The sequence below is a fragment of the Mya arenaria genome, chromosome 2, assembly GCF_026914265.1.
Source record: "Mya arenaria isolate MELC-2E11 chromosome 2, ASM2691426v1".
Classification (NCBI taxonomy): domain Eukaryota; kingdom Metazoa; phylum Mollusca; class Bivalvia; order Myida; family Myidae; genus Mya; species Mya arenaria.
Genome location: NC_069123.1, coordinates 62,195,575 through 62,221,889, shown reverse-complemented (window position 1 = coordinate 62,221,889; position 26,315 = coordinate 62,195,575). Strand labels below are relative to the sequence as shown.

General features: G+C 35.4%; 2 protein-coding genes and 1 long non-coding RNA gene across 6 annotated transcripts; 1 reads left to right on the top strand and 2 right to left on the bottom strand.

The window, feature by feature from the left end:
* Positions 1-678: 678 nt before the first annotated feature.
* On the bottom strand, positions 679-19,691 carry LOC128206877 (E3 ubiquitin-protein ligase MGRN1-like). Of its 3 annotated transcripts, none has more exons than XM_052909600.1 (15): positions 19,552-19,691; positions 18,054-18,154; positions 14,727-14,845; positions 14,250-14,338; positions 13,060-13,209; positions 12,568-12,685; positions 12,163-12,226; positions 11,517-11,680; positions 9,683-9,916; positions 8,485-8,605; positions 7,961-8,030; positions 7,486-7,662; positions 7,189-7,291; positions 2,691-2,835; positions 679-2,419 (listed from the first exon to the last, which is right to left on the bottom strand). In XM_052909600.1, exons 2-15 carry the CDS (start codon positions 18,148-18,150, stop codon positions 2,172-2,174), a joined length of 1,899 nt encoding a protein of 632 aa, XP_052765560.1. In that variant the 5' UTR covers positions 18,151-18,154; positions 19,552-19,691; the 3' UTR covers positions 679-2,171. The 3 variants fall into 3 exon arrangements, with proteins under 3 accessions (XP_052765560.1, XP_052765552.1, XP_052765542.1); XM_052909592.1 differs by lacking the exon at positions 19,552-19,691 and adding an exon at positions 18,401-18,512; XM_052909582.1 differs by lacking the exon at positions 19,552-19,691 and having other exon boundaries at positions 18,054-18,241.
* On the bottom strand, positions 4,872-6,205 carry LOC128206896 (uncharacterized). 2 transcript variants are annotated; one of them, XR_008256612.1, is made up of 4 exons: positions 6,081-6,205; positions 5,619-5,796; positions 5,243-5,307; positions 4,872-5,021 (listed from the first exon to the last, which is right to left on the bottom strand). It is a non-coding gene; the product is annotated as an uncharacterized LOC128206896 (long non-coding RNA). The 2 variants fall into 2 exon arrangements; XR_008256613.1 differs by having other exon boundaries at positions 4,873-5,021; positions 5,650-5,796; positions 6,081-6,203.
* LOC128206894 (UBA-like domain-containing protein 1) lies at positions 18,551-20,824 on the top strand. The gene is made up of 3 exons (XM_052909614.1): positions 18,551-18,755; positions 18,910-18,993; positions 19,542-20,824. Exons 1-3 carry the CDS (start codon positions 18,639-18,641, stop codon positions 19,707-19,709), a joined length of 369 nt encoding a protein of 122 aa, XP_052765574.1. The 5' UTR covers positions 18,551-18,638; the 3' UTR covers positions 19,710-20,824.
* The last annotated feature ends 5,491 nt before the right edge of the window (positions 20,825-26,315 follow it).

Genomic DNA, 26,315 nt, shown 5'->3' with positions numbered 1-26,315 from the left:
ACACTTGTCCTAACTAGGTTTTGACTCGTGACGACCCGTATGCACACTGGTCCCAAATAATGTTCTGATAAATATTCTTATATTCAGTTTCTTGAGATGAACACAGATATATCTCTGAAAGTAATACTCACTTTTAACACAGTTTTGTCTTAATATTTGACCTAGTTTTTGACAAGATATGACCAAGATTAATGGTGACAAATATTCTGACCAAGATTCATAAAGATGGGATAAAACAGTTGTTTTTATAATGTAGGGAAATAAAAACTTGATCACAAAATTGTTCACAAAAACCTACCGCCCACCAGCCCACCACTGCGCAACATTTGTGAAATCTATAACTTATAAATTAACAATATTTTTTTCGATGAAACATTGATACGAGTGCCCTTAGGCTTCAATACCCATAACTTCTGTTCAATGTTGAAATGAATCCAGTAATAATTTAAACTCCAATTAATCGGGTATAATTTACACTTCAATGAATCATTTTTTAATCTGCATGTTCGTAACAAATACCAGTCACATTCAGTTCTCTGTACAGTACCATATTATTGGGTAACCAGTATTGGAATTTGCCAAAACTAAAACCTAGTTTTAGCTATCTACTAGTATTATACATGTACATGCCGACCCGTTAGAGCCAGAGGACACGTGACTATCCAGACAAGACGGAGGGATGATATGACATTTTATTTCTATCATTATAGAGCACATTTTGGTATTCTAACATATTTGTCTCCATGTGTGATTCTCATAATATTGCACAAAATACAGGAATGGATATATCAAGATTGTATACAACATACCTAGATCATACATCGCGTGGTGTGAACGAAAAACTGACAATAAATAGATAAGCAAGATAGAATCGTTATCGTTGTCACCCTCGATCACACATTCGCTTTTAAAGAAACCACACAATAATAAAGCAATACTTGTTATGTGCAATGATAAGTTATCATTTATGAAGTAAATTGATTAATGCTTCAATGTTAGAAAGTGTTCAACATGAAAAAGACAACACTATGGCAAAATGATCATTTCTGATAACACCGAAGAAGTGGTATTACTTCAATGTTAATTGTAGCATACTATTAGATTTAAAGTGTTTCCGATTACAATGATGAAAATGTATCTCATAATTGTCATCCCAAACATGCAAGTACAACAATGAAGATATGCACATGTGGATTAAATGTGATCTAAGACATATACATACTGTATTGTTCTAATAGGGAAAACAAATACCAATGTCTTGTGAATAACAGTAAGATGGCTTGGAGCATTTAATTTCTTTGATGAATTTTATGTTAAAATCAACACAAAAAAAGCTTCACAAGTGCACTACAAAAAGCCTTTTAAAAGTGTAAGAATTACTATATTGGAAATTCAGTAGATATTTTGTCCTAAGACCTTTTCCAGTTACCAATACTCGTCTGTTTTTGCTTGAAATATGTTTTCTTTTGTTAATGTTCCAAGGGCAAAATATCTGACATGAATGTCTTCGGTCACAGTTATATCATGTTATAGTAGCATATGTGAACTTGTTAAACACATATGAAAGTCCACTTTCAAATAGATATCAGCTACATGTACATGTTTTGTATTTTTCCACTGTTTTTTTATATGATATGGTTATGGTCTGCATTACAGATTGTGCTTTACATCTTTTACAAACAAGTCTATGACAGCATCTTCAACAGCATTAAAGTGATGACAACACAACAGGTTTTATCAAAAGTCTAAAACAGGAGATATCAGATAAGACAGTTGGCTGTCACAGATATTCAAAATGGGAGTCATATTTTTTTTACAAAAGATCTAAAATATGTATTAATATGTCCATGTTTACAATGAATGTACAGGCCATATTTTAACATTACAAACATATTGGAATATTTGAGGATACATAAAGAACTGTTCATCTTAACACTGAAGCACACAAAATCTGTTGTCCAAACATACTTGGCAAGTCAACATTGTATTGTATTAGAAACTACAATGGCTGAGAAGGTCTTAACAGCCCAATCTTTTTAATGGAAACTTGAATGATAGACTGCCGTGATGCACACTATCCAGACATGTTCATCTTTATCCTGTCTATGCCACCACACCGTCCTGCAGGGGAGTGGCTTCAACAAGGATCCCATGTTTTGTGCGCATCCTGATCACAAGTCAGTACGTTCATGATGTTCCAGGAGGTTTTGAGAGCTGTGTCTGCTGCTGGCCGAGTCTGAGGAGGAAGGAGGGGACTTGGACAGGCGGAGAGGGACAGGGGCGGCCATTAGTTCATCGGTGTCAGGGTCTGTGTCCTCCTCGTTCATCACGGAGGCGTAGTCTGGGGGCGGGACAAATGCAGACTCTGATATGTCCTCTGTAAGGTCACCCCCACTCGCAATACTGTCAAGACGATCCTCTGTAGACAAGAGAATATCTGTTAACATCTTGTATACATCTGTAAGACATATTTCTTGAATACTTTCACATGCCCATGATTTGGTTCACAAGATAATTACATGTCACTGTCTTGAGACAAAAAGTCATATCTAATGCAACTTACATAATGATCAAGAAATATTTCAATCATGGATAATTTTTAACATTCATTCATTGAGAACCAAAGGGTCAATCACATTGAGCTTTCCTGGCCCTTTCGGAAATCAACAAAGCATTCTATTTCTCCATACCAAGACTGCACTCCTCCTGCTCATAGTCAGGTTCCGGTTCCCCCTCGGAGGTGTCCTCCCGCTCGTCATCTGCCAGGTTCTCTGAAGATATGGTCGGGTAGCCACTCACTAGCTTTTTCACCTCACGCACAGGCTCAACATGTTGCTGTAAGTGGAAAGCAGATTTCTTGGACCTTAGTTTATACTCATATTTTTTATTATTTCTATATTTTTTTGTTTTTGTAATGAATACTGCTGTCAAATGATTTATACCTATTCATACATTATAAAACTTGGCACCCTTAGTATTCTGAGAAAACCTTCACTTTAAAAACTTCCCAGAGGGTATCACCCAATAAACTAGAAATGTGTCCATAGGACACGGATGCCCCCACTTCGATTTTTTGTCACAGAAAATAAGCCATAATGATTATTCAGGATAATCTGCACAAGGGCAAATCCTTTTCAAAAATTAGATCGGATAAGATATTTTTTAAGTATTGTTGGGAAATAAAGGGCCCTAACTCCTAAATGATTAAAGCGATTTCCATGGCTATCGAACTTGATCAAGGTATTATGGTCACAAACATGTGTTAAAAGTTTGGTGAGGATTGGACAAACAGTTTTCAAGAATTAGATCGGAAACAATCTTCGGGACGTATTTTTCAAGTCTTTTTTTGCAAATAAAGGGCCGTAACTCCTAAATGACAAAAGCGATTTTCATGGCTATCGAACTTGATCAAGATATTATGGTCACAATCATGTATGTAAAGTTTGGTGAGGATTGGACACATACTTTTCAAGAATTAGATTGGAAACATATATTTTTGAAGTATTTTTGGCAAAAAAGGGCCGTAACTCCTAAATGACTAAAGCGATTTCCATGACTATCGAACTTGATCAAGATATTATGGTCACAAACATGTGTTTAAAGTTTGGTGAGGATTGGACAAACGGTTTTCAAGAATTAGATCGGAAACAATCTTCGGGACGTACGTACGTACAGACAGACAGATGTACGTACGGACAAGGGCAACCCTATATGCCGCCACTTTGTGGGGGCATAAAAATAATGTTGGAAAACTGAAAAAAAGAAACATACTAGGGATCGCTTTTTTGAAAAAACACTTGTCTCCCCCATTGTGTGGTCGTCGGTGAGAAATAATCAATGATGGACATGAAATTTGTACTTTTGGACTGGAGACAAACAAACAGGAGTCATCTTCTGGTCATGACCAACCTGCATACAAAGTATGAAGTTCCTGGGTCCAAGTATGAAGTTCCTGGGTCCAAGCTTTCATAAGTTATTGAGCGGAAAGAAGTGTGACGTATGGACTGGTGACCAACTAATTGTTTTTTTACCTGAAGGTCACTTTGACCTTGACCTACTGACCTGGAGCCGTATACATCGATCCGAGATGCCAAGATAAGCTTCGCCCACTTAGATATTGTTACTATGCGCCCCAAGCGTAAATTCAAAATGGCGGCTCACGCGCTGCTACGATAGCATCAGAATCCGATTCTCTCGCGAAGATTTCGGACAATATCAGTTAAATATTTACCAGATCAAGCCAAATTATCGGGAAAGGTGTAAGAAAAGGGATTAAATTACTTTCTACAAGGTAATATTCATGACATTAAAGTTTTGGAAGAGGAAATATCTGCCATGTTACCGCGAGATGCTGGCCTTCAATGAGAAAAAAACGACAAGCATCATATGTTAAGTGTCGATGTGGAGAGGGATTCCATACGATATAGGTATTGCTCATGAAAACCAGGGTATGTGAATTTCCAATTGTATTTAACAAATGTTATTATACTAGTAATTTTATTCTTAAATATACATTGTGAATTATAAGCAATTTTGGATCGCCATGTCTTTTACATTTCATGCCGTAATACGGAATGCGAAAAAAATATTTTCAAGTCGTCGAGTAGAGAAAGAAGTAAGATACTGTATGTTGTATTTCAATTTATTGGTTTTCATATTTCTAGTTACTGCCTCGTTTTAGACATTTAACATCTGGAAAGTCAAATGATACTTCATGGGTCAGTGTAGGATAAACACATGCCAATTTCACAGCATGATATCATGCTTTTGTTTTGATAACTTGTCAACAATCTCTGTTTTCATTTTTTTTTATAGATTGAGCGGTCATTGTTCACACGTGGTTGGCTTAATCAAGTCACTTCAGGAACTCAAGTTGCACAACTTCACCCATGTTCCTGATCAACAAAGTTACACAAGTATTCCCCAACAATGGAATGTGCAACTTGGACTTCTTTTTGTGACAACTGTTCTTTTAGGGAAGCATTTTGAGCGGTAAGTGCAAACATCCAAAGGTGACGTCCCTGAAAATAAATGCATAATAAATTTTACATTTAAGACAAGATGTTTAAAACTGACTCCTACCATTTCTCAAGAGTGTGGGAATACCTCTGTTTGAAATGCAGCGCCTATTGATTTACCGAAAGAGTTCACACCGTTAAATACCACACAACATGTGAAGACCCAAGTAAAACAGAACTGACAACAAGATCATAGGCATTGTTAGAGTGTTGGTTTCACTTACATGGACATTCGGTCTGTGTTTCTACTCCTGGTACAGTGTCTGCAGGATCCTGGACCAGCTTTTCTCTGAAAGAAATTATTGTTATGTTGATATATTTATATGCAAATTTACACACACAAAAAACTGTGTAATTTCCATGTAATAATGTTCTCTTCAGTTCTTTTGAGTGTTCTTTTCTGTAACATACAAAATACTTGTATTAAAATATATGTAACTATAATGCTGTTGTTTTGTTTTGAAAAAGGAACAGTGGCATTTTAAAAATGAGTAGAAGTCTACAAAATAATACAGTCTCAGTTTTGCAATTTATCCTACATGGTACATGTTATTCAAGTCTTCCGCGCACTCCATAAAGATAAATAAAACTCTAACGCACAGGCATGTGATATCTTGTATTAAATGCATACACTTGCATTTTGTGTATAAATGCTGCCATAAGTTTCCTTTCCAAGTGACCGCTTTGTGGGGAGTTTTCTTGAAGATGTTATTCTCCAGCCATCAGCTGATGGTGGGTCAGGATACTCTTTAGATGGTCCATTTCCTCCATGAAAGTGCTTAAATATGCATAATAGTAAAATATAATTAGTGTGACAAAACTCCACAATGCCAGTCAGTAACATATTATACATATTATACAATAAAACAGTAGTTTAAACTTGACACATTCATAACCTGATGGAAACTGTCAACTAGCATGATCTCCATATGGAGGTCAATATTTAGGACACAAGAAAGTAAACAAAATAAACATTTGGCATGATTTGCAGAATTCAGAATAATAATTGAAATGATTGTATTTTGATCGTTTTACGATAAAACCAAATTTTAATTTACTAACCTTCGAGCAGACATCTTCGTGCTGGTTTGTCCTGTTGACATTCAGTTTCTCTTGTGGCCGTCCACAGGCTTTTTAATCCAGCATTTGCACTTCTCAATATCGGATTATAGGTCGGAAATCGTTTAAATCGGCCTCCATTTAGTCCCTCCGGATACCTTAATCTGCATAACAGATTCCCCATCCGCATCGTTTAACCATTTTCACAAATCAGTCTTAAAACTTCAATAAAATGTCCGGTTGTAAACAGTTATCGCTGCTTTGTTTGTGGGTAAAGATGGCGGACGGGACTCGGTGAATAATTTGCAGCTTTCTCATTGGTCAATAATGATTAGTTTGATTGACAGGTCGGATCGATGTATTCAATATGCAAGATTGAACTAAAAGATTATAAACTGAATGTTTTGATTGGCCTGTATAATTAGCTGACCAATAGGCAGAATGGAAAAACGGAGGCATGTCTAAGGATAAGGATAAGATCAATATTGAATACCAGCCCTGAAAATCAATAGGGGTCATCTAATAATCAAGACCAACTAGCAAACCAAGTATGAAGTTCCTGGGGCAAAGTGATGTTTAGTAAATCAGGGGAAACCATTTTTAAGCTTAAGGTCACCGCCAACATATCGTTTTTTACCTGAAGGTAACCTTGACCTTTGACCTTTTGATCTCAAAATCAATAGGGGTCATCTACTAGCATACCAAGTATGATGTTCCTGGACCCAAAGGATCTTTAGTTATTGAGCGGAAACCGTTTCTTCACCTCAAGGTCACGGCGACCTTGACCTTTGACCTAGTGATCTCAAAATCAATAGGGGTCATCTACAAGTCATGACCAACTAGCATACCAAGTATGAAGTTCCTGGGTCTAAGCGTTCTATTGTTATTGAGCGGAAATGAAGTGTGACATACAGACTGACTGACGGACAGGGCAAAAACAATATGTCTTCCCATAAATGGGGGAGACATAACTAACAGTTTATTTTTGTACAAGTTTGTCTTTGTTCTTTCCTTATATATTTCATCCTTCATTAGCACCAACTTAGAAAATGTCTTGATAATCTTTATGAGGATATTTTTATCTCTACATCCCATTCCCTAAGCCACTTACTAGATGTTCATTGACAACATGGAGGGAGTCTACAGGAACTTCATGGTCAGATGAAGGTGAACGTGGTAACCCAGTACCCTCCTCACTCTCCTGCTTACGAATCCTACAAACAGAAAAACAATGTCTAAATAGATGTATAGCATCTTTTGTAATTTATGCTATAATATAACCATATTTCTGTTTCCATTTTATTCCATAATCCATACTCGTTTTTCAAAAAATCATTTTAAAGTCAAACAGAAAACTTTTATTTTTTTAAGTTGTTATTTTTTTTGGGGAAAAAATAATGAGGACAACCTGGCTGAACTGTTTATCTGTTTCTGTGTTGGAGTCTGCTGGGAGTCTGTGAGGGGGGCAGAGGACTCTGTCTTCACGGATGTGTCCGTCCGTTCACCATCCTTCTCCTCCGCAGACGCTTTCTTGTCATCCTCACTCATTTTCAACTCCTTCACTGTCTCCACTGTGGTGTTTCGCCTGATAAGAGATGGAACAGTGTGCTTTCGTACAGACATTGTCGATGATGAAAATGATGACAAACACCAACTGGATATCAAAAGCATGTTATACCGGTACTTTTCTTGAAAGACAATCAGTATATATATGCAACATGTCAAGCTTTATGTCTATCTTTCAATAATTCAATTTGCTTAATTGAACATCAAAGTACCTTCCAATCTTTTGGTCCGTGCAATGGAATATCCACATGAGTACAAGAATGTTCCTTTTATGGAAAAAAGCACTGTTTCATAACAGATCAGACAGTTTTACTTACTTCTTACTGGACCTGTGTTTGTGTCGAGATTCAATGTCACCAAGTACTCTCGGTGGGGGAACATGGATACCTGAAACACATACATGTATACTTTGTCTGCTCATCTCACATCCAATACTTTGTTATTGTCAGATTTTAGGTTATAACCTTATATTTACAAATGTATTGCACTGTTCAATTGCATCCACATTCAGATTATTGCACATCTTCAGAATATCTCTGATGCTTCAAGATCACAATTGTGATTGATCAAAGGACATTTCCTTAAGGTAAAATGAATGTGACATCAATGTTACAGTGTACTGATAACTGACCAAATGTTTTATAAACGGATGAACAACAAAACTCAAATATTTAACCATTAAATAATAGTATATATTCAAACATACAGTATTTGGGCTGCTATAATAAAGCTTTACTTTGATGTCTCATTTTGAAAACAATAAGCATTTAAAAAGCATGTGTTATGATGTGTTCCAGTGAGGTGATTAAATATAACTACCAGTTTACACAAGATTTCATACCTTCCATAGTGTTTGGCGGTGGGAGGCCACAAGGGCCATTGAGTGCCTCTATGAGTGAGACAGCCTCATAGCCTGCGGGCACACCCTCCTGGTTCACCGGCACCTCCTCTCCCTCACCACCCTACAGGGAAATATGATCCATGTGAATATTTTATATCATATGAATACATGTACTATTTGATCCTTCTTTATCTATCCATGGCAGCATTTCTTGAGAATGTAAATTTATATATGTATGCCATATATGATGAAGATCACTTTTTCTCCCACCTCAGATAAGTAGATCCAAAGATTTGGCAGTGCTGGAAATGCCTTATCTTGCCCACGGGCAAAAATCAAACAAGTGTAGTATGAAATTACATATTTCATACTACAATGGTATAAAATACCATAGCTGCTCGTCAAATTAGTATGGAAGTGTTCACGCTGCACTCAAGAAATAATGCTGACCTCTCCTCATAACTATTTTAAGAACAATTTGACTACCGGTATTAAAATAATCTGAACCATTGTGCACATATCCATGACAACCATGATTTATCACTAATCTATACCCAATTTATTTTCACTATGCTCAAAATATTCCAGCGTAAAAATACATTTGAACTTTATTTTGTTTAACTGAAGTGGGAGAAAAACATCTACCATAGACCCTCGTGTGAGAAAAGTTCATCCCAACCCTTGGCAGGGTGTTCTGCAAAAACTCAGTAAACTTTGTTTCCGTAAAACACCCTACTCTGGGGTTGTGATGAACCTGTCTTACACCAGTGGCGATGGAAGACACTTATACTCATGCATACCAGATGTGGTCCAGTCATGTGACCAGTGCAGGAAAAATTCAGTCTCCAAGCCCTAAAGAACACGCAACAACTTACCAATTGTGATCATGTGACATTCAAAAAGCAGCAAAGCACATGCCCTAGATGGAATTATACCATTCGCACCGAAAGCACATGAAATATACTTATAATTCTAATACTAACTTCCATTGGGCTTGAACTTTTATATTGTTTTAACAATACAGTTGCCACTGTACTGGCTAGTGCAATAAGACCAACCTGTATAACTAAATTGCTATGGATACATGTATCTTATTATGAAAGCCTCCATGGAGCAAAAGAGTACACACTCAGAGTGTTAAAATGAGTATCAGAATTTATCCAATCCCTTTTTGCAGAAGCTGCCATGTATACCGCACCTGTTGAAGTGGGAGTGGAGCCTGTTTCTTTCTCATGGCCCGTATCTGGAGAAGGGCACGAAACGGGGACCGGCATATCGGGCAATTTGAGGCTTGGTAGCGGAGTGATTCTGCGCATGTGGAACACAAGCACAGGTGTCGGCAGGGAAGGATGAGGGTGTCACGCATGTCTGACATACAGATGACACACTCGGCACCGCTGTCCTCCAGCTCATCTTCCTCACCATCATCATCCTGGAATAAGGGTTGCGTTAATAATTCGTATAATTATAATAAGTAAATATGCAATTAGGTTCACTTCAAATGTATTATTTTTCTCTTCCCAATGCTTTTCATTTATAATATAAACCACTTAATAATGACAGATTAAGATTCAAAAAGTAAAAAAAACATCAATTTTTCTGATTTTAACTTTATGCTGTTAATATTTTTCATGCCGTACCAAGTTGGTTTTTTTCCTTTTATAACCAAGGAAATACCGGTATGAATTATATTAATTCAACCTGAGTCAGATATGTTAGGTCATTGGAAATGGACAGCAAGCAAAATCAATTTTCATCATGTGGATTAAGTTTCCATAAAATCTATTAAATTGTTTTTGAGTCTAGGTGTATGCACAACTCTGCCACAACTGTTGATGACAACATCAGTGCTAGTTATGACAACTTTGAAAATAAAACAGTATTTTCTGACACCCTATGGTAATCCTGAGAAATCTCAAGAACGTTCCCATACTGTTATATTTATCTGCCATACACGGACATAGTTGAAACCTGAAGGGATTATGAAAAAAATATGAGATGACTGTCAAGTGACTGTCAGCACACAGGTTGGATCAGATATGGAAGATGGAAGAAAATAGATTTCTTAAACAATGAAAGTGTTATCTGCGTATGACTCAGTTACATGGTATTTGTTCATGTCAAGAATTCAAAACTGTCAAGGTGAAGGAATAAATGCATTTAGTCAATATGGTGCATCACATTACCAATAAGAATGGTTGCTCTGTGCAACATCTTTCTTTTAATCAATAGTAAATATGGATATGCTAACAAATGCTGATACAAACTGCAATATGTACCTTGAATGCTTATTCATCTAGAGGCCGTCCAGATTGTTTATAAACAAGGAAAGATGTAGGAAAATACCATCAATTTTATTTAAATGGCCTTGTTTCATTTTCTATTGCAAGTGGTCCCATTTAGTGGAAGTAAAATGCTTACAGCACTTGCACATAGTTTGGACATTTACATCCAGGCTTGCTGAAAAATGTTTCGTCTTGTTCATTTGAATTTAATGTTTAATTTTGATGACATGATGACAACAAAATTAATACATTTGAATGCAGTCAGCAGATCAAATAATGATACCTATTTAGATAATGGTTGCTCAAAAGATACAATAAATTTATTTAGGCTTCTTAAACAATGACAATTTTTAATTCCTTGAAGTGTAGCCATTCATAGCCATTGCCTTACCTTTCAATGCATTTAAATGACATCATTCTGTGGAACCAAATATTTCATGGATAAAACTATGTTTAAGTTTATAGAAGTCTAGTCTAGTTCCTGGGACTGAGGTGTTGAAGTTGGTTCATCAGAATAACCTTTCTCAGTCCATTTAGAAATAAAATTCTATCATCATGCATATGCACATTTATTACTGATTGGACTCATCCAACTGACTCAATAAGGTACAAGAAATTCCCTAAATGCATGAGCCTCTCAACAGCTGTCATTAAACTGTCAACTGGGATTTATTAAAATTAAGTTCAGTACAATTATTTTGAACCATAGTATTCATACTTTTTTCCTTTATAACAACGACCACTCACCTTGACCTTGTCATTGTTTTTGTTCTCTATGCCATATATCTCCTGGAGGAGGTAACACAGGCCATGTATAAACTGCTTCTGTTTCAGCGGCTTGATCACATAGCCGCCCTCCAGAGAACTCTTCTCTATCATCGCAAACGTCATGTGGGCATGCAACGAACTCTCTGTAAGACAGATATATTAAGATGGAACAAGGGCACTGCTGGTGGGTGCCACCACTCATAAATCAACTGTTTAGCTTTGGAAGGAGCCAAATTCAATAGTCTCACATTTTTGTTACTACTAATCGATGAGCCATGTGACACTGGTGCCAATAACATCAATCAAGCAATCCTTTATCCTATCCCCAAGATGAACAGTTGATGCTTTAAGTGCACAGCACTTGTTACCCGATGTAATGAAGCCAATTTATTGGTTATGGCCATTTATTAAAATGTGCATGTTACTGATAACTCCTTTGACACTAAGACTTTCACAATATTTCAAACTTATTTCTTATAAAAAACACACACAAACACAAAATAAAGAATTGTGAGCTGTGACATAAGTTTTACAATCTTTTGATCCCAATATGTCTAACACTTTTTGTTTTATATTAATGCACATTTTTTAACTTTTTTTCATTTACTGTCAGTTTGTAGCTTACCATCATCCTCTGCAATACACTGGATTACAACGGGGATTTCCTCCCCATCTGGGTTGTACTGTAGCTGTAATAGACAACAAACACCATCACTCATCAATGTGCTAGCTTATGTCTTTATTGTATTGTATTTTTAATGTACCTTCTGCTCAATCACTATTAAAAGTATGCAATAATAATAATATGATGTTTTTGCTAGTGAAGCAAGCCTGTGAGCTCATTGCTGATGTAACAGATATCCTGTCTAAAGTGAAGTTTCTAGAACTTTAAACTGTTAAAGCTATATATCAAATATCAAACTTTATTCACATCAAGTACTTTTTGGCCATTTGATAAAAATGTTTTGTGGGAATGTGTATTATTAGTTAATGGTAAAGCTTTTGTATAAAATCTCAACAACTGAGTTACCTCCTCTTCTGAGAAAGTTGAAGGATCAAGAACGTAGCCAGACTGTTGGAACACCTGACTGGCTCCCCGCTTGTAATGAAACGTCTCTGAACTCAGGGCTGGCTCTCGTGTGGAATAACTGTAGGATAAGTGTACATGTACCACAGTGTTCATTGTTCCAATTGTGACACATTTTTCAATCTACATTGTACTTGTATGTGGCAAGATTTTATTTTTATTTTGACACTCTGAAGTCCCATAAGTCATTATCACACCTAATATCAATGTTGCATGTGCATGGCTGAAAAATATTTATGTTACACATGATGTCTCTTAAGTCTATCACATTAATTAGATGGTATGAAACTATAGATTTTGAAATAAGAGAGAAAGAAAAGAAAACTTTCAGGAACCAAGATTGTGTCTTCTTGGTCTGCTAAATGTGGTTCTACTAAAAAGTAGGCAAATATTACACCAAAACAGGGCTAATTCACCATCTCGTCACTGACATACCTGATCTGTCCATTCACAATCTCCTCTGTGCAGAAGAGCATCACCTTAATGGAACATTTCACATCAGAGTCAAACACAAACTCAATGTTGTACTTGTTGTTAAGAGTTTCATTGTCATCTTCTGGCTGTAGCTTCTCAACCTCGGGAATTCTGAAACAAACATTTCATAGTATTTTAGGACCATCATCTTGAAAGGTCAATAAAAGGCCTAAAGGATCTCGTTATCATATGTAAGAATAATGGTATTTTTATAAGAGAGCCATAGTTAACACATTGTTGTGTAGATTATACAAATCAAAACACACACATATTTATTTTATGATGACCTTAGATTGTCAGATGGTTAGTTTTTATTGCCTCATATAGTGACTTACCATTAAATGATTATACTTATTGTTAACACCTAGAACACAGGCAGGCATGTATGATGTGTTTTTTTTCTTTCAATAGCAACTTCTCTGTTTCTACCTCAACTGGGTAGTGGTATTAACCTATTTTTTATAATTTATCTTCACATTCACATACATGTCAAATCCCATGATGCAGGAATAACCCACCCTTTTCGTAAATCCCCTACCTCCTCGTTTGGGCTGAATTTCCCATAAAAAACAAGAGCTCACAGGAGAAGATGGTTTGCTCAAGGCCTTGCGGCTTTTGGGGAAGATAAAAGTTTTTCTTATAAAAAACCAGTCAATTTGTAATTTATAAGTCAATGAAGTTATGAACCAACATGGCTTGAAAGGAATTGATAAAGGGAGACCTATGGAGTATTGCTGCGACATTATTCAGTGGTCAAAATTAGCACAAGCCCTGCAAGCCCTGCACTGGTAAACTGCATTCCAGACTTGCTCAAATTCTGGATTTAAGACAGTAGGGCTTGTTAAAAGATTTAATACCAAGCAATAGTATATGAATCGGGCTTGTTCATTCTAAGGGCTACTTTCGTTGACTGATTATTTTGAATTCTGGCCAGCAGTTTTTGAGTTTTTTTATATGTTCATATTGTGAAATCTAGCATGTATGAGGCAAAATGAAAATCCCTTGGTTTTCTGAAGTCCCCCAGAAGGTCTCAAGAAATATGGCATACGGTATATTGATATAAGCCTTCCTAGTGTTAATGTTTTATTTTCATTTCATAATTTCAGGTAATATGCCATCACTGTTTTACTAAAAACTTACAAAAAACAGACCTGACAAGTCGAAGGGTATCCTTTCTGATATTTACGAGGCTTTTCAAGGTTTTGGTTGGCTCACTGGTGCCTCCAGCTGGGTAGGGAAACTGAAAAAAGTTCATGCTCATGTTTTAAACTGATGGGAGTAAAACAACTGAAAATGACACTGCTGTGCACAACTCTAAAACAATGACTTTAATGAGACATGTCCTTAACAAGTATCCATATTGATGTTGCTTAAGGACATGTCTTATAATAGTACTTGTTAAGGGCAGGTCTTTTTCCTTCATTGTTATCTTTTAATCTATTTTCATCCTGCGAGAGAAGATGCTTTATTTTGGCATTTCACTAGAGAGACACACACATCCAGAAGACACACACCTCTAGTTATTTGGTTAATCAAATAATGTTTAAAACCATTAACAATAGAACTTACTAAGACACCTAAACTTAACAAATGATTCATTTTGCTAAAAAGCTGCAGCTGTTACTTACTGGGACAGGCTTGCTCCCAAGGAAGTTTAGATCAGAATTTTCACCAAACAAGTAAGACTCAGGCTGTGACATGTCAAAGCGCTCTCCTCCCATGATAAAATGAGTTCCAAAGTAATTTCCTGCAAGAGATATCATTGAAAGTACTCATGGCAACACTTTTAAGAGAAAATTGGGAAGAGGCCTTCCCTTCCATTATAGGATTTTTTAAATGCTTTTAATTAGGAAAATCTACCACTTAAACACATTTCAAGCTCATAAATTAATAAAAAAAGTTAAGATTGACATACAATTACATTCAAGATTTGGAAACAAACACAACAACATCAGCACAAACAATGAATTTTACATGTTTTTTAAGAAGTGAATGTATAAAAATTAGGACAAAATATACTCATTTCAATTGGAAAATTACTGAAAGTGACTAAAACTACTAAAGCCTTTGCTAAAGTTTATATGAAAACACCCTGCTTTGAATGATAGCCAAAATCATATCTTTACTAACTTGACACACATAATATTTGTATTTTTATACATGTACATATAGTTTGATACATTTATCATGACTAGAGCACTTCCTTATAGACAGAAATAGACAGGACATGCAATGATCCAAAATGATGATATGTGTGTTGAAACACTGCCATATACCAAGGCTCATATATGTTTTATTACATATTATCAAAACACCTGGCTCACAGATGTACTCGACTTCTCTTCAAATATCCTGATCAATTGAAGCTGTATAGTTTTAAACAAAAACTGTCCATAATGTCCTCTCTATTAAAATCTTATTGTGATAGAGCAACATTTCATCACTTTACATGGTATGGTAACATTGGAATGTTTTAAAGTACTGTTTTATGCATCTGAACAAATAAAAAAATCTTCAAACTTCAAAGGACACTAGCTTTTCCTTGGCCGTAACAAACATGGGCTATATTACATAATTTTCGATGACAGGGTGATGTTTTAGCAGCTTATTGATATCAATTAATGATATTATTTTTATTTGAATTCATAATTATTTTTATTTGAATTCATAATCATCATAGGAATCTGTGTTTTCAACATAAATTCGCTGGTTTCATCAATGATCATATACAACTAATTATTACCAGGCTTTTAACCTTTGTAAACTATGCAATGATAACATGTATTGGTATTTTATTCCATGTTTTAAATAATGTAAACTGTTATTATTGCCCAAAGTGATTAAAAACAAGTTGAATAATACTGTATTTCAATACAAGTCTCTCATTCTTGTCAAAGAAATATATTTAAATAATTGAAATTATCATGAATTAAATTACTGTAAGGCATTGTTTTATCACTGCGCTATCCATTTCCTAAAAAATCCCACCAAAATTAAAATTCTCTCATCAGTTTTTTCATGATAATGGTAATTTTGTCTCCTTGCCCTCATTTAATAATTCTCCTCTTACAGTCAGTGCACCAAAATGTGTTATTTGGCAGTGGAAATGTAAAAAAAAAAAGGCATGCCCATCCCCTCCAAAAGTTGCGTCTGAATTATTTTCGGGGGTTCCAAGGCATGATGAGGTGATAATGATAATAATTATTATCTCTGATTACTGGTTGCATTTAGAAATGCAATTGCACATTTGATGCAAGCTTCGTTTCTTTCTCTCATAGTACTGGTTATGATGAAAACGTAGAGAAAATGGTTTACAATGATGAATGATTCTTCAAGGCTGTATCCACTTTGGATGTTAAGTGTTCTTGAACTGTTATTATTGTGTTATAACATTCACATTAAATGAACACTAATGAACAGTTCACAAAAAAAGTTGTTGAAAGTAATGATGATTAAGTAATGATTCAATACTAATGACTGAATTAATGAAAACTGATTATTCATCAGATTCGTGTCGGCCCACTTCTATAGGTTAATGTAAACAACATATGTCAAAGACAAAGAATTGGGGCTTACTGGTACTGAGCCTTTTTCAAAAGAGGGCCATTTTGACAGGTTTTTGCTCTTGGTATGATTTTGTCTATATATAATAAATCTGTGAAAAGTATAACTCTTAAACATCATAGTTTTGCATCATTATTTTTAGGTAGTTTAAAGGGAATCAGTTACTCTACAGTACACGCTTACAAGTAACACAAAGTAACAAAAAGTCTGACAGAAGCTAGTCCATATAAACAGCCGCTTCAGAGTCTTTGACAATTTTAGTGTTGGCGACTTTACGCCTCCATATCCCACTTGTTGTTTTCCGGGCCAAGAATGACAGATCTCAGTGCTTAAACTTAGTATATGAGCTGCATCGCGCGATTTTGGGCCTTCGGACATAAATATTACAAATGAAATAATCATTAATAAAAAATGCCCAAAATAATTATTTTTCTATGTAAATCAATTTTTTCCAAACTTCTTTCTTTTTAAGGTTTGTCATTGGTGCGTCATTTTCTCGACAATTTATGATCACGGTTTACTCATGTTTCCATAGCAACCATGGATTTCGTCCCGACATATTTTGCCTGCATTAATCATCTGTGTTTAAAACTGGCAAATGTATTAAAAATACAAACTTGATTCATATCTTTATTTATGGTCATTGAAGATTCTATGATAAGAAAATAATTTAAATTATAAGCTAAATGTGATATTGATACATTAATTTTGCACGTCATTTAAATAATGTGCTTTCGTAACGACGTCATTTGAATGACGTCAAATTTAGTATTCAAAATGCGCAATACATGGTCTTACTTGTAAGCAAGTATCTTATGCAATTTAAGTGATATCATCATGAAATTTTCAGAATATCTTCCTGAAATATCATTTCATTCAAATACCTTAAAACATTGTAATAACAAATATATGACCGAGGGCCCAAAATCGCGCGACGCGGCTCATATTGAGCAGAAAGATAACGGGCACCTGTTAGATAGTAAAAAGATGGCGATGCCTTGTTGACAGATCGATCTGAATTTGTGTTTCATAAAACACTTTAAAAGTGTAACAAGAGAAAGGTATTGGCTAAAAATAATTTATGTTTAACTGTGTTTTTATTTAACAATGCAGTAGTAAATATTGTGGAGTTACAGATAAAGAATATATTTAACATTGGTATGAATCCGTCAACTTGTGGCGTTTAGGGAACAAAATGAATATCCAAATGTTAAAAAAGTTCCCTATACGCGCATTATTGTGTCTAGAAAGAAGCCTAGTCACTCTAAAATGCCGTCCAGGCTTTTTTTATGATGGTTAGCCTGTATTTTTATGATGGGCTAACCATCATTAAAAAAAAACCTGGACGGCATTTTAGAATCACTAGAAAGAAGCCTGTCTCTGCATTTTACCTGCTTTTGGAGGATATCTATAGGCATTGTTGGAGGTTGTATCTGGGATCTCAACACCCCCATTCCGCCCAGTAAGTGTACTAGAAAATGCGCCCATTGTGCTTTAAAATAAAAATAATCAAATTATAAGAAAACGAAATTATTCCCTGCCATTTTTTGACAATTCAACAACTTCCGTGTGTTCTACGTCATCACTTTTTGTATTTGTTGATAAAAGTGGCATGTGCTCGTGACGTCAATGAATTAAGAAAAATAATCAATTTGTACAGTGTTAAGAGATGCATCGCGGTTTTAGCAGTATAGACAACGGTACATAATATTAATTCTAGTACTGTCCATATACTTGCTTTCGATATCAACGCTTCTTTCATCATATTTTTCATTACAACAACAATAAATAATAGTACGAAGAAAAGAAAGATGTTCCGAAATAGAGCAGAAACCGCGCCCTTGTTGTCACGTCTTAGCCAATGAAATTTGAATATTGTATTATTGTTGCCTGTCAATCAAACGCACGCTTTACTTCCCGTCAAAAACATCAACATTGAGTAAGTAAGGACGGCTAGGAAATTTAAACTTAAACAAATGAGAGAAATGGATAATTTGAAGCAACAAGTAATGATGAACCAGTTTATGTTTGCTACAGGATGCCAGCTCGACCAAGCAAAACAGTTTCTAGTCGCGTCTAAATGGCAATTTGAGGTAAGTTTTGAGCCGGTCTGACAAAAAATTCAAGATGGCGTCTTGTTTACATTTTGATCAATTTATAAACAAAGAAATACGGGATCGTTTTTTGGAACTTTTCACTTTTTATGAGAGTTTTGTTGTGTTCAAATATATCTTTATATGCTTTCAGAGTGCTCTTAGCATGTTCTTTCAAGAATCGTCTATACCAACATGTAGAACTTGCAATGGAAATCACGCCAACGGAAATTACTCCGTAAGTTGACCTCCATGTTGTGACATCATTCAGGATTTTCGTGATCACATCGATGGTTGAATTTTAGATGGAATTTCCGTACAGCTATCTTTTCAATATCAAATTATGAAAAAAGATACATTATTTACGATTATCATTGGCTTTAGAGAAAGTAAGAGTAATTGGGTCAGTGTTTGTCTTTCCAGTCAATGTGACCTAGTTTCACCGTGCTACGCATGAATGACTGTCTGGTTAAACATAAATACACTAATCTCAACTTGGAGGCGTAGTAAACAGAACGCATATTGAATTGCGTTGTATCGTCTAGGAAGTTAAAAACGTTCAAGTGGCACAAATAAGATGTTTACTTACTGTAAAACCCCAAACTGGTTAAAACATCACCACTTAAAGATATCAAGTAAAATTATCTTGTCATTTCCGATATTTATTTAATTTAGGGTGCAGATAATGTAATTTTATCAGTCCATGATGTTCAAGTTTCAAGTTCATTTCCTTCTTAGAATTATTAAAAGAAGTGAATCATTTTCACAACTGGAGTTTTATTTCAGCTTTGTGCACCTGCTAATACTCCAGCAACTCCGCCCAATTTTCCTGATGCTCTTATGGCCTTGTCCAAATTGTCCACCACAGAGAAGTTCAGTTCATCTCCATATGCTACATCACCTACACAAGTTTCCCATTCCCCTCACACCATGGAGATTGAGGCACAGAGATAAGCTACACAGGGACAAGGCATTTATTGTGCAGCAATGTTCAGGAACAGTTTTCTATATAATTATATATTGTGATGGTTTATTGGCTGGAGAGGGACTTACCTCCTAAGCTAGATATACTAGAAAACACGTTTTCTAGAACTTGTCATTTTGTGTAAAAGAACTGGTGTGCATATGGTGGGTTTTAAAGTGTAATGTTTAAGTCTGCTGACTAGAAAGCAATTCTCAATGAAAAGTCCTTGTTTTTGCAGCACTGTATTTTCACTTTTATCATTCATTTTGTTTATACAATGTAGCATTTTTTTGTAAAATAATAAAATAATATACCTATAAATAATCATGATAAATTTCCCTGTAAAGCACATATAGTGTATAGTCTTGATAGTGACTGTGATGAAATCTTTAAGTGTATGTATTGTCTAGCAATATGAACAAAGAAGTTTCATAATATAAATTCATCATTACCTGGGTAAACATCCTCTACGAAGTTTTAATGACTGCATTTAGCCACTAGATATATAATCAGGTCTAAATAGTGCAGCAGAAAGTTCTTGTGATTGTTTTACTCAGGTTATTATTCAGTGTATCTCAGTAACATTGATATGTCAACCATCATAGCTTTCCATTGCATGATATGTTGCCCAGACAACTACTGCCCACACTGTATTCTGACAGTTATACATATATGTAAACATTTGTAATCTTAATTTATCATGATTTTGCCCATTTAAATTACATTACACAGTCATTTATACAGTGCTATGTATTTATGTATGAAAAGTATGTATTCATGAAAATGAACTTTGAAATAGTCATTGTGCTGACTAGCTTAATGATAAATCTCTAATGTCTCGTTAATATTTTTTCATTGTTGTGTAAATAGTGTTTCAAATCATGCTTTCATTATGTGAATGTTCATTCTAATTAAAGGCAACTAAAATAGTTCACCCATATCATTTTCTGACCTTTTCCATGTGAACATAATTATTTTATTAATGTTTTGTATGACTGTTCTTTTTGTACAAATTATGGTATTATATGTTGTATTGTAGCTTTGTTAAACCCTTTTGATGATACGTGAAATATGATAAAAATCCTCATAGGATGTTACCGTTAAACAGGTCTTTGTTCTCTTTACTCCCATGTGTTATTCACCTTGTTGGATAAGCATTAAAGCATGGGTGCATTTATACAAGAAACAATTATAGGAGCTAAGTTTAGCCATTATGGTGTTCGTATATATGCGTTTTACAAAATTAGATGTGGCGAGGCATGCGGACGACCTCTTAAATTTGATAAATGCATTTTAACACCCACTTACATCCAAAGTGTTTAAAATTATGTTGTTTACTGGATCAGCCTTTGTTTCAATCAGTCGATTAAATTGGTTCAAGTCAAGTTTAATGAGTGGTTACATCACTGCCTAAGCCAAAAGCTGCTGCAGCACAATTTTGGAAAACCAACAGGTCAACTCACTGCAATAAATACTAAAAATAGCATTTTATTTTGGAATATCTCTAAACATTTATGTTCTATTTTAGTGGCGATACGCATATTTGTTTGGTATGTTGTGTAGGAGATATCGAGTATTTACAGGTCGTAACGAAGGATCTTTCTTACAAACCGCTAAAAACATGTTTGACCCTAGACTGAGAATGTAAACAAACGACAGCGAACTAAGCGGCATTGATCGGATCGTATGATGACAATAACAATTACTAGTTCATTTGTACTTGGTAACTACAGTCCTACAATTTAATATTCAAAAGTGACAAAGCTTTATTTATATTTATATTTAAAACATTTAAGAGTGTCACGTAAAAAAATCGGCATATTTGTTTTCACTCGTGTGTAAAACAAGCTGTGGAGTGTTATTGACCTGAAAGTGAACCAGATGCTGGACAGTTAACCTGACCCCTTCGTACAGATTCTATTCGTGAACTATATATACTTAAGTTACATAAATATACCATACAGAATAAGTATTGCTCATTCAACATCTCCGTTGTTCATAAATATGATAATAAAAATAAGTTTGTTAAGAAAAACGTAAGATATTGACCAAGAGGCGAAGGATCCTGGTGAATGAGGATCCTGGTTATATAATACTGAAACGTTCTTTGAGATAGATGATGGCGCGATGAAAAAACCGGTCACATGCTTGTAAATATTTAAAAAAAAACTTCCAAAGCGCAACCAAATATTTACTTTTTTCGTAAGTAAAAAATAAAAGCTTTTTTTGGAATTTCAGTTGTCTATCGAATATGTGTCAAACTTGTTTTCCTTGTAAGCAGGTCATAACCAAGGTCCCTCATAAAGTTACAAGTTGTCTCAATTATGACCACTCTATTCGTGGTACTTTTTATACAAAACAATGAATACATGTAAGAAACGCTGAAGGCGGCTTAACTTGACTTGCAACATATACTGTAATAATGACAACCCGAACACAATCAGTTTGTGATTTCCTTTTCTTCCAGAATGATTTATCTGGGTCAGTAAAGTAGTTCAATGATAAGCTTGACGAAAAAAGATTCGATAATTCGGTTAACTGATTCTGTGAATTCCACTTTGTATACTAACACAGCAGTGCGTTTGCTAACATGCAAGTTAAGCAACGCTTATGATTTGCTGAAAAGCGAATTATATGTACCTGCAAGTAATATTATCTTGACTTGATACAGTGACTCACATAAATGAATCAATACCTGAGCTCCGATACAATCAACACTCATGAATTTAAGTTTGCCACGTATATAGGTCAGTCAGTCACTGCACGACGCCGTAAAAACTGTAACCGATTTATTTTGGACAAAATGTTTGGGGTTGTATATAAGATAACTAAGTCAACGACATACCGGGGTCACTCAAGTGCACATATAAAGTATAATGTGACCTTGACCTTTGATCGAGCTATGTGTAAGGCCAATGATGCTGCGCGGTTGTTAGTTTCCGTTTTTCAAACAATACATATAATAAAGTATAGTCGACCGAGTTTCAGCTAAGACTAAACATAATATGCTAAACACATGTGGTTTGGTATGAAGTTTGCCCAGCGTGACCATAACAATTTTAAGCAATATAAGGACATACCTTCCGAAGGTGGAAGTGTGAACCTCCATGTCCGTTTTTTGGAACAAATTTGCAATGCTGAATGGATGTTGGGTGTATACCAAGAACCTGACAACAGAACACTTGAAGCATGCATTAAAATGCTAAATGGTGGCACTTTCTGACCCAAAATCATGACTTGGCCACGCTTTTACCATATATGCTACGTGTAGGGAGTTTTGCGATTTCTTTGTGACTTTGTTATTCTATTTCAGCGTGGGCCTATGCTCTACTGTCCAGGCTTTATTGGTCATTTTCTCACCAGAGCATGTACGCATGGGTAATAGACAACATACTGATAGTCACATTGGAACATTTCGTGTAAGTTAATGGACGGTGTCACCACTACAGTCTTGAAACATAAAACATGCTACGTGAATATAATATGAAGGCTCTATTGATTACAGAAATGTTGCCAATTTCAAGGGCCATAATCCAGGCATGTCTGTGTATCTGGCTTGTGTTCGAAAGGGAACCGAAAGGGAACCGAGGTCACCAATATTTATAACTACTGTCTAATTTTGGTAAAGATCAGATAAGAAATGGAGGCACTTCCGTGATATACAGTAACAATTTTGACAAACTCAAGGGCCATAATCCAATCATGCATATGATTGGAGGTTTTCGAAAGGAATCGTGATTAATGTCAATATTCAACTACTATTTATAATCATAGGTTAAGTACACATCGGGTAATAAATGGAGGCTCTATTGTGTTCACAAGCTCAAATATTATGAAAAAGAAAAAAAAGCTCAATTATAACCTTGAGATAACTAAGGCAAGGGAGAGTAAAACGAACGCTGCGATGTGTTCAGTAGGGCCATTCGGAGCTCCTCGGCCATTTTATCGAAAACAACCTCGGATATCTTTGGACGGTTTACACACTCAAAAAGTGGTACGTTTAAGTCCGCTGCAAGTAGATCGCGTAGTAATTTTATTTAGCAGGTAAACTTTGTGACTTAACTCTTGGGATTCTTCATTATGTTTGCTATAATACAATTCAATGACAATAAATTTAAACTTAGATCAATAAATACAACTCTAAAACACTACATTTAACTAATGATATAATTCAAAATTTTACGAACTACTTCAACAGATGTACCGGAATACATCCGAGGTTGTTTTCGATAAAATGGCCGAGGAGTTCCGAATGCAGTAGGGCATGCGGCTACCTAGCGTTTGTATTGTATTCCTGTGGCAACGCAGCGCATACACTGCAAGCGGGAAACCGAACAGCAAATGCTCGCCGCAAACATGCCGATACTGGCAGGTTTACGAAAGGAACCAAATGTTCATGGATACCTTGAATTAATTACAGCGGTCACACATAGCCGTTTTTTTGCTCCCGTTTGAGATCAGACAGCGCTGCGACACGAACAGTGAATACGTCGAATTACTACTCCCAATGATCTGGATTGTCCTATCATAGCTTGGACGCAGTCGTATACGTTTGTAACAGATTCCTACGGATCAGGAAGAGTCCTGAGAGGTCAGCCAAGCACTCCCACCAATTAGGTGCAGTTTCTCACCACATTAATGTGTTAAATTCAGGCATTTTTGAAACTCCCCAACGCATAAGCGACCATTATTGTGCCTATGCCTATATAAAAAGCAGAAAATTATCCAATACACGTGATAAATTAAAAAGCAAAGCTACTCGATCAGGTCATTTGCGTGACTGGATCGAATATAAAAGGGTTAAAAATAAAGTTTCAAATATGAACAAACACGCAAAAGAACTCTTCTTTAGTAACCTTGAGGATAATTTTACGGAGTTTAATTCATCCAATCCACGTCTTTACTGAAAACTGTCATAATGCTAGTAAAACAAAACAGTGGTAAAGAAAATGCAATACCGCCACTGAAAAACTTAGACAATTCTTACTCAATTAATGATTCAGAAAAGGCAAGTTCTCTTAACGACTATTTTGTTTCCATTTCGAATATAGACGACGTTAATGTACCATTACCCAATTTACGAATGAAGACGAATAGCGAATTAAGTCATATTGATATTACTGACACTCAAATAAAAGTCCTTGACAACATAGACATTAATAAGGCAAGTGGTCCCGACGAAATTAGTCATAGAATGCTTAAAAATACTTCAGCCACTATTTGTATTCCTCTACGTATCATCTTTAATAGATCTATTCGAGAATGTATATATCCCACAAGATGGAAACTTGCAAATGTAATGCCTCTTTATAGAAAGGGTGACCGTACTTTGGTGTCTAACTATAGACCTATTTCGTTGATAAGTTGTGTGGGAAAGGTAATGGAACGAATTATTTTTAAACACATGTACAATTATATGCACCATAACAACCTCATTTACAAATATCAGTCGGGTTTTATTCCTGGTCACTCAACAGTGTATCAACTTATTGATATATATCACCAAATTTGCAAATCATTCAATGACAAACAGTCAACAAGCATTGTATTTTGTGACATATCTAAAGCGTTTTACAGAGTTTGGCATCGTGGTCTCATATTTAAACTCCAAGAATACGGAATTTCAGGAAATGTACTAAGATGATTATCACATTATCTTCTGAATAGGTCTCAGATGGTTTTTATAGGAACTTCATTCTCTAGCATTAAGCACATCTCATCTGGAGTCCCACAAGGCTCTGTTCTAGGTCCACTACTGTTTCTAATTTATGTAAACGATATCGCTGAAACCCTTACATCGTCAACTAGGCTTTTTGCAGACGATAGCTCTCTTGCGGTTTCATCGAACAACACGCGCTTCATGGAGGTTATAATTAATAGTGATTTACAGAAAACATTCGAATGGTCTAAACAATTGCTGGTACAATTCAATCCTTCAAAAACAGAAGCTTTATTTTGTTCTCTTAAAAACAGCTGAAACCATCTTTTATGTTTGAAACCACACCCCTAGTCCTAAGTGACCATCATAAACATTTAGGCGTAACACTTAGTGCAGATGGAACTTGGCACAACCATATAGACAATATTACGGTTCTGCCCGAAAGATAGTTGGTTCCAGGCAAGCGTTTAAATATAAACTACACCGCAAAACTCTAAATCAAATATATATATATATCATACCTACGACCAATTCTGGAATACGCCTCAATAGTCTGGGATAATTGTACACTTTATGAAAAGGAAACAATAGAAAAACTTCAATACGAAGCTGCAAGAATTGTTACTGGACTCACACGATCAGTATCAATTGATAGACTTATCAAGGAAATAGGATGGGCTTCTTTGTCAGACAGAAGAGAAATGCAAAAGTTAATTTTAGTTTACAAATATTCCCGCGGTGAATTGCCTACATACTTATCTGAACATTTTCTAACCATCGTTAACGATTCTACTCGTAATAATTTGCGGAATAATGAACATTTTGTAACAATGAATAGACGTTTAGAAATATATAACCGCTCAACTTTACCATCATCCGTGTCATTTTGGAACACGCTCAATATAGATATAAGGCAATCACCGACTCTTTCGTGTTT

Coding starts and splice junctions, on each gene's coding strand:
- LOC128206877 (XM_052909600.1), bottom strand. CDS start 18,150: ATGGGCGCATTTTCTAGTACACTTACTGGGCGGAATGGGGGTGTTGAG. Junction 13,210..14,249: donor GATACCCTTCGACTTGTCAG/GTCTGTTTTTTG, acceptor TGTTTGTTTCAG/AATTCCCGAGGTTGAGAAGC. Junction 11,681..12,162: donor GTGTATTGCAGAGGATGATG/GTAAGCTACAAA, acceptor TCTGTCTTACAG/AGAGTTCGTTGCATGCCCAC.
- LOC128206894 (XM_052909614.1), top strand. CDS start 18,639: ATGAGAGAAATGGATAATTTGAAGCAACAAGTAATGATGAACCAGTTT. Junction 18,756..18,909: donor CGTCTAAATGGCAATTTGAG/GTAAGTTTTGAG, acceptor ATATGCTTTCAG/AGTGCTCTTAGCATGTTCTT. Junction 18,994..19,541: donor ACGCCAACGGAAATTACTCC/GTAAGTTGACCT, acceptor GTTTTATTTCAG/CTTTGTGCACCTGCTAATAC.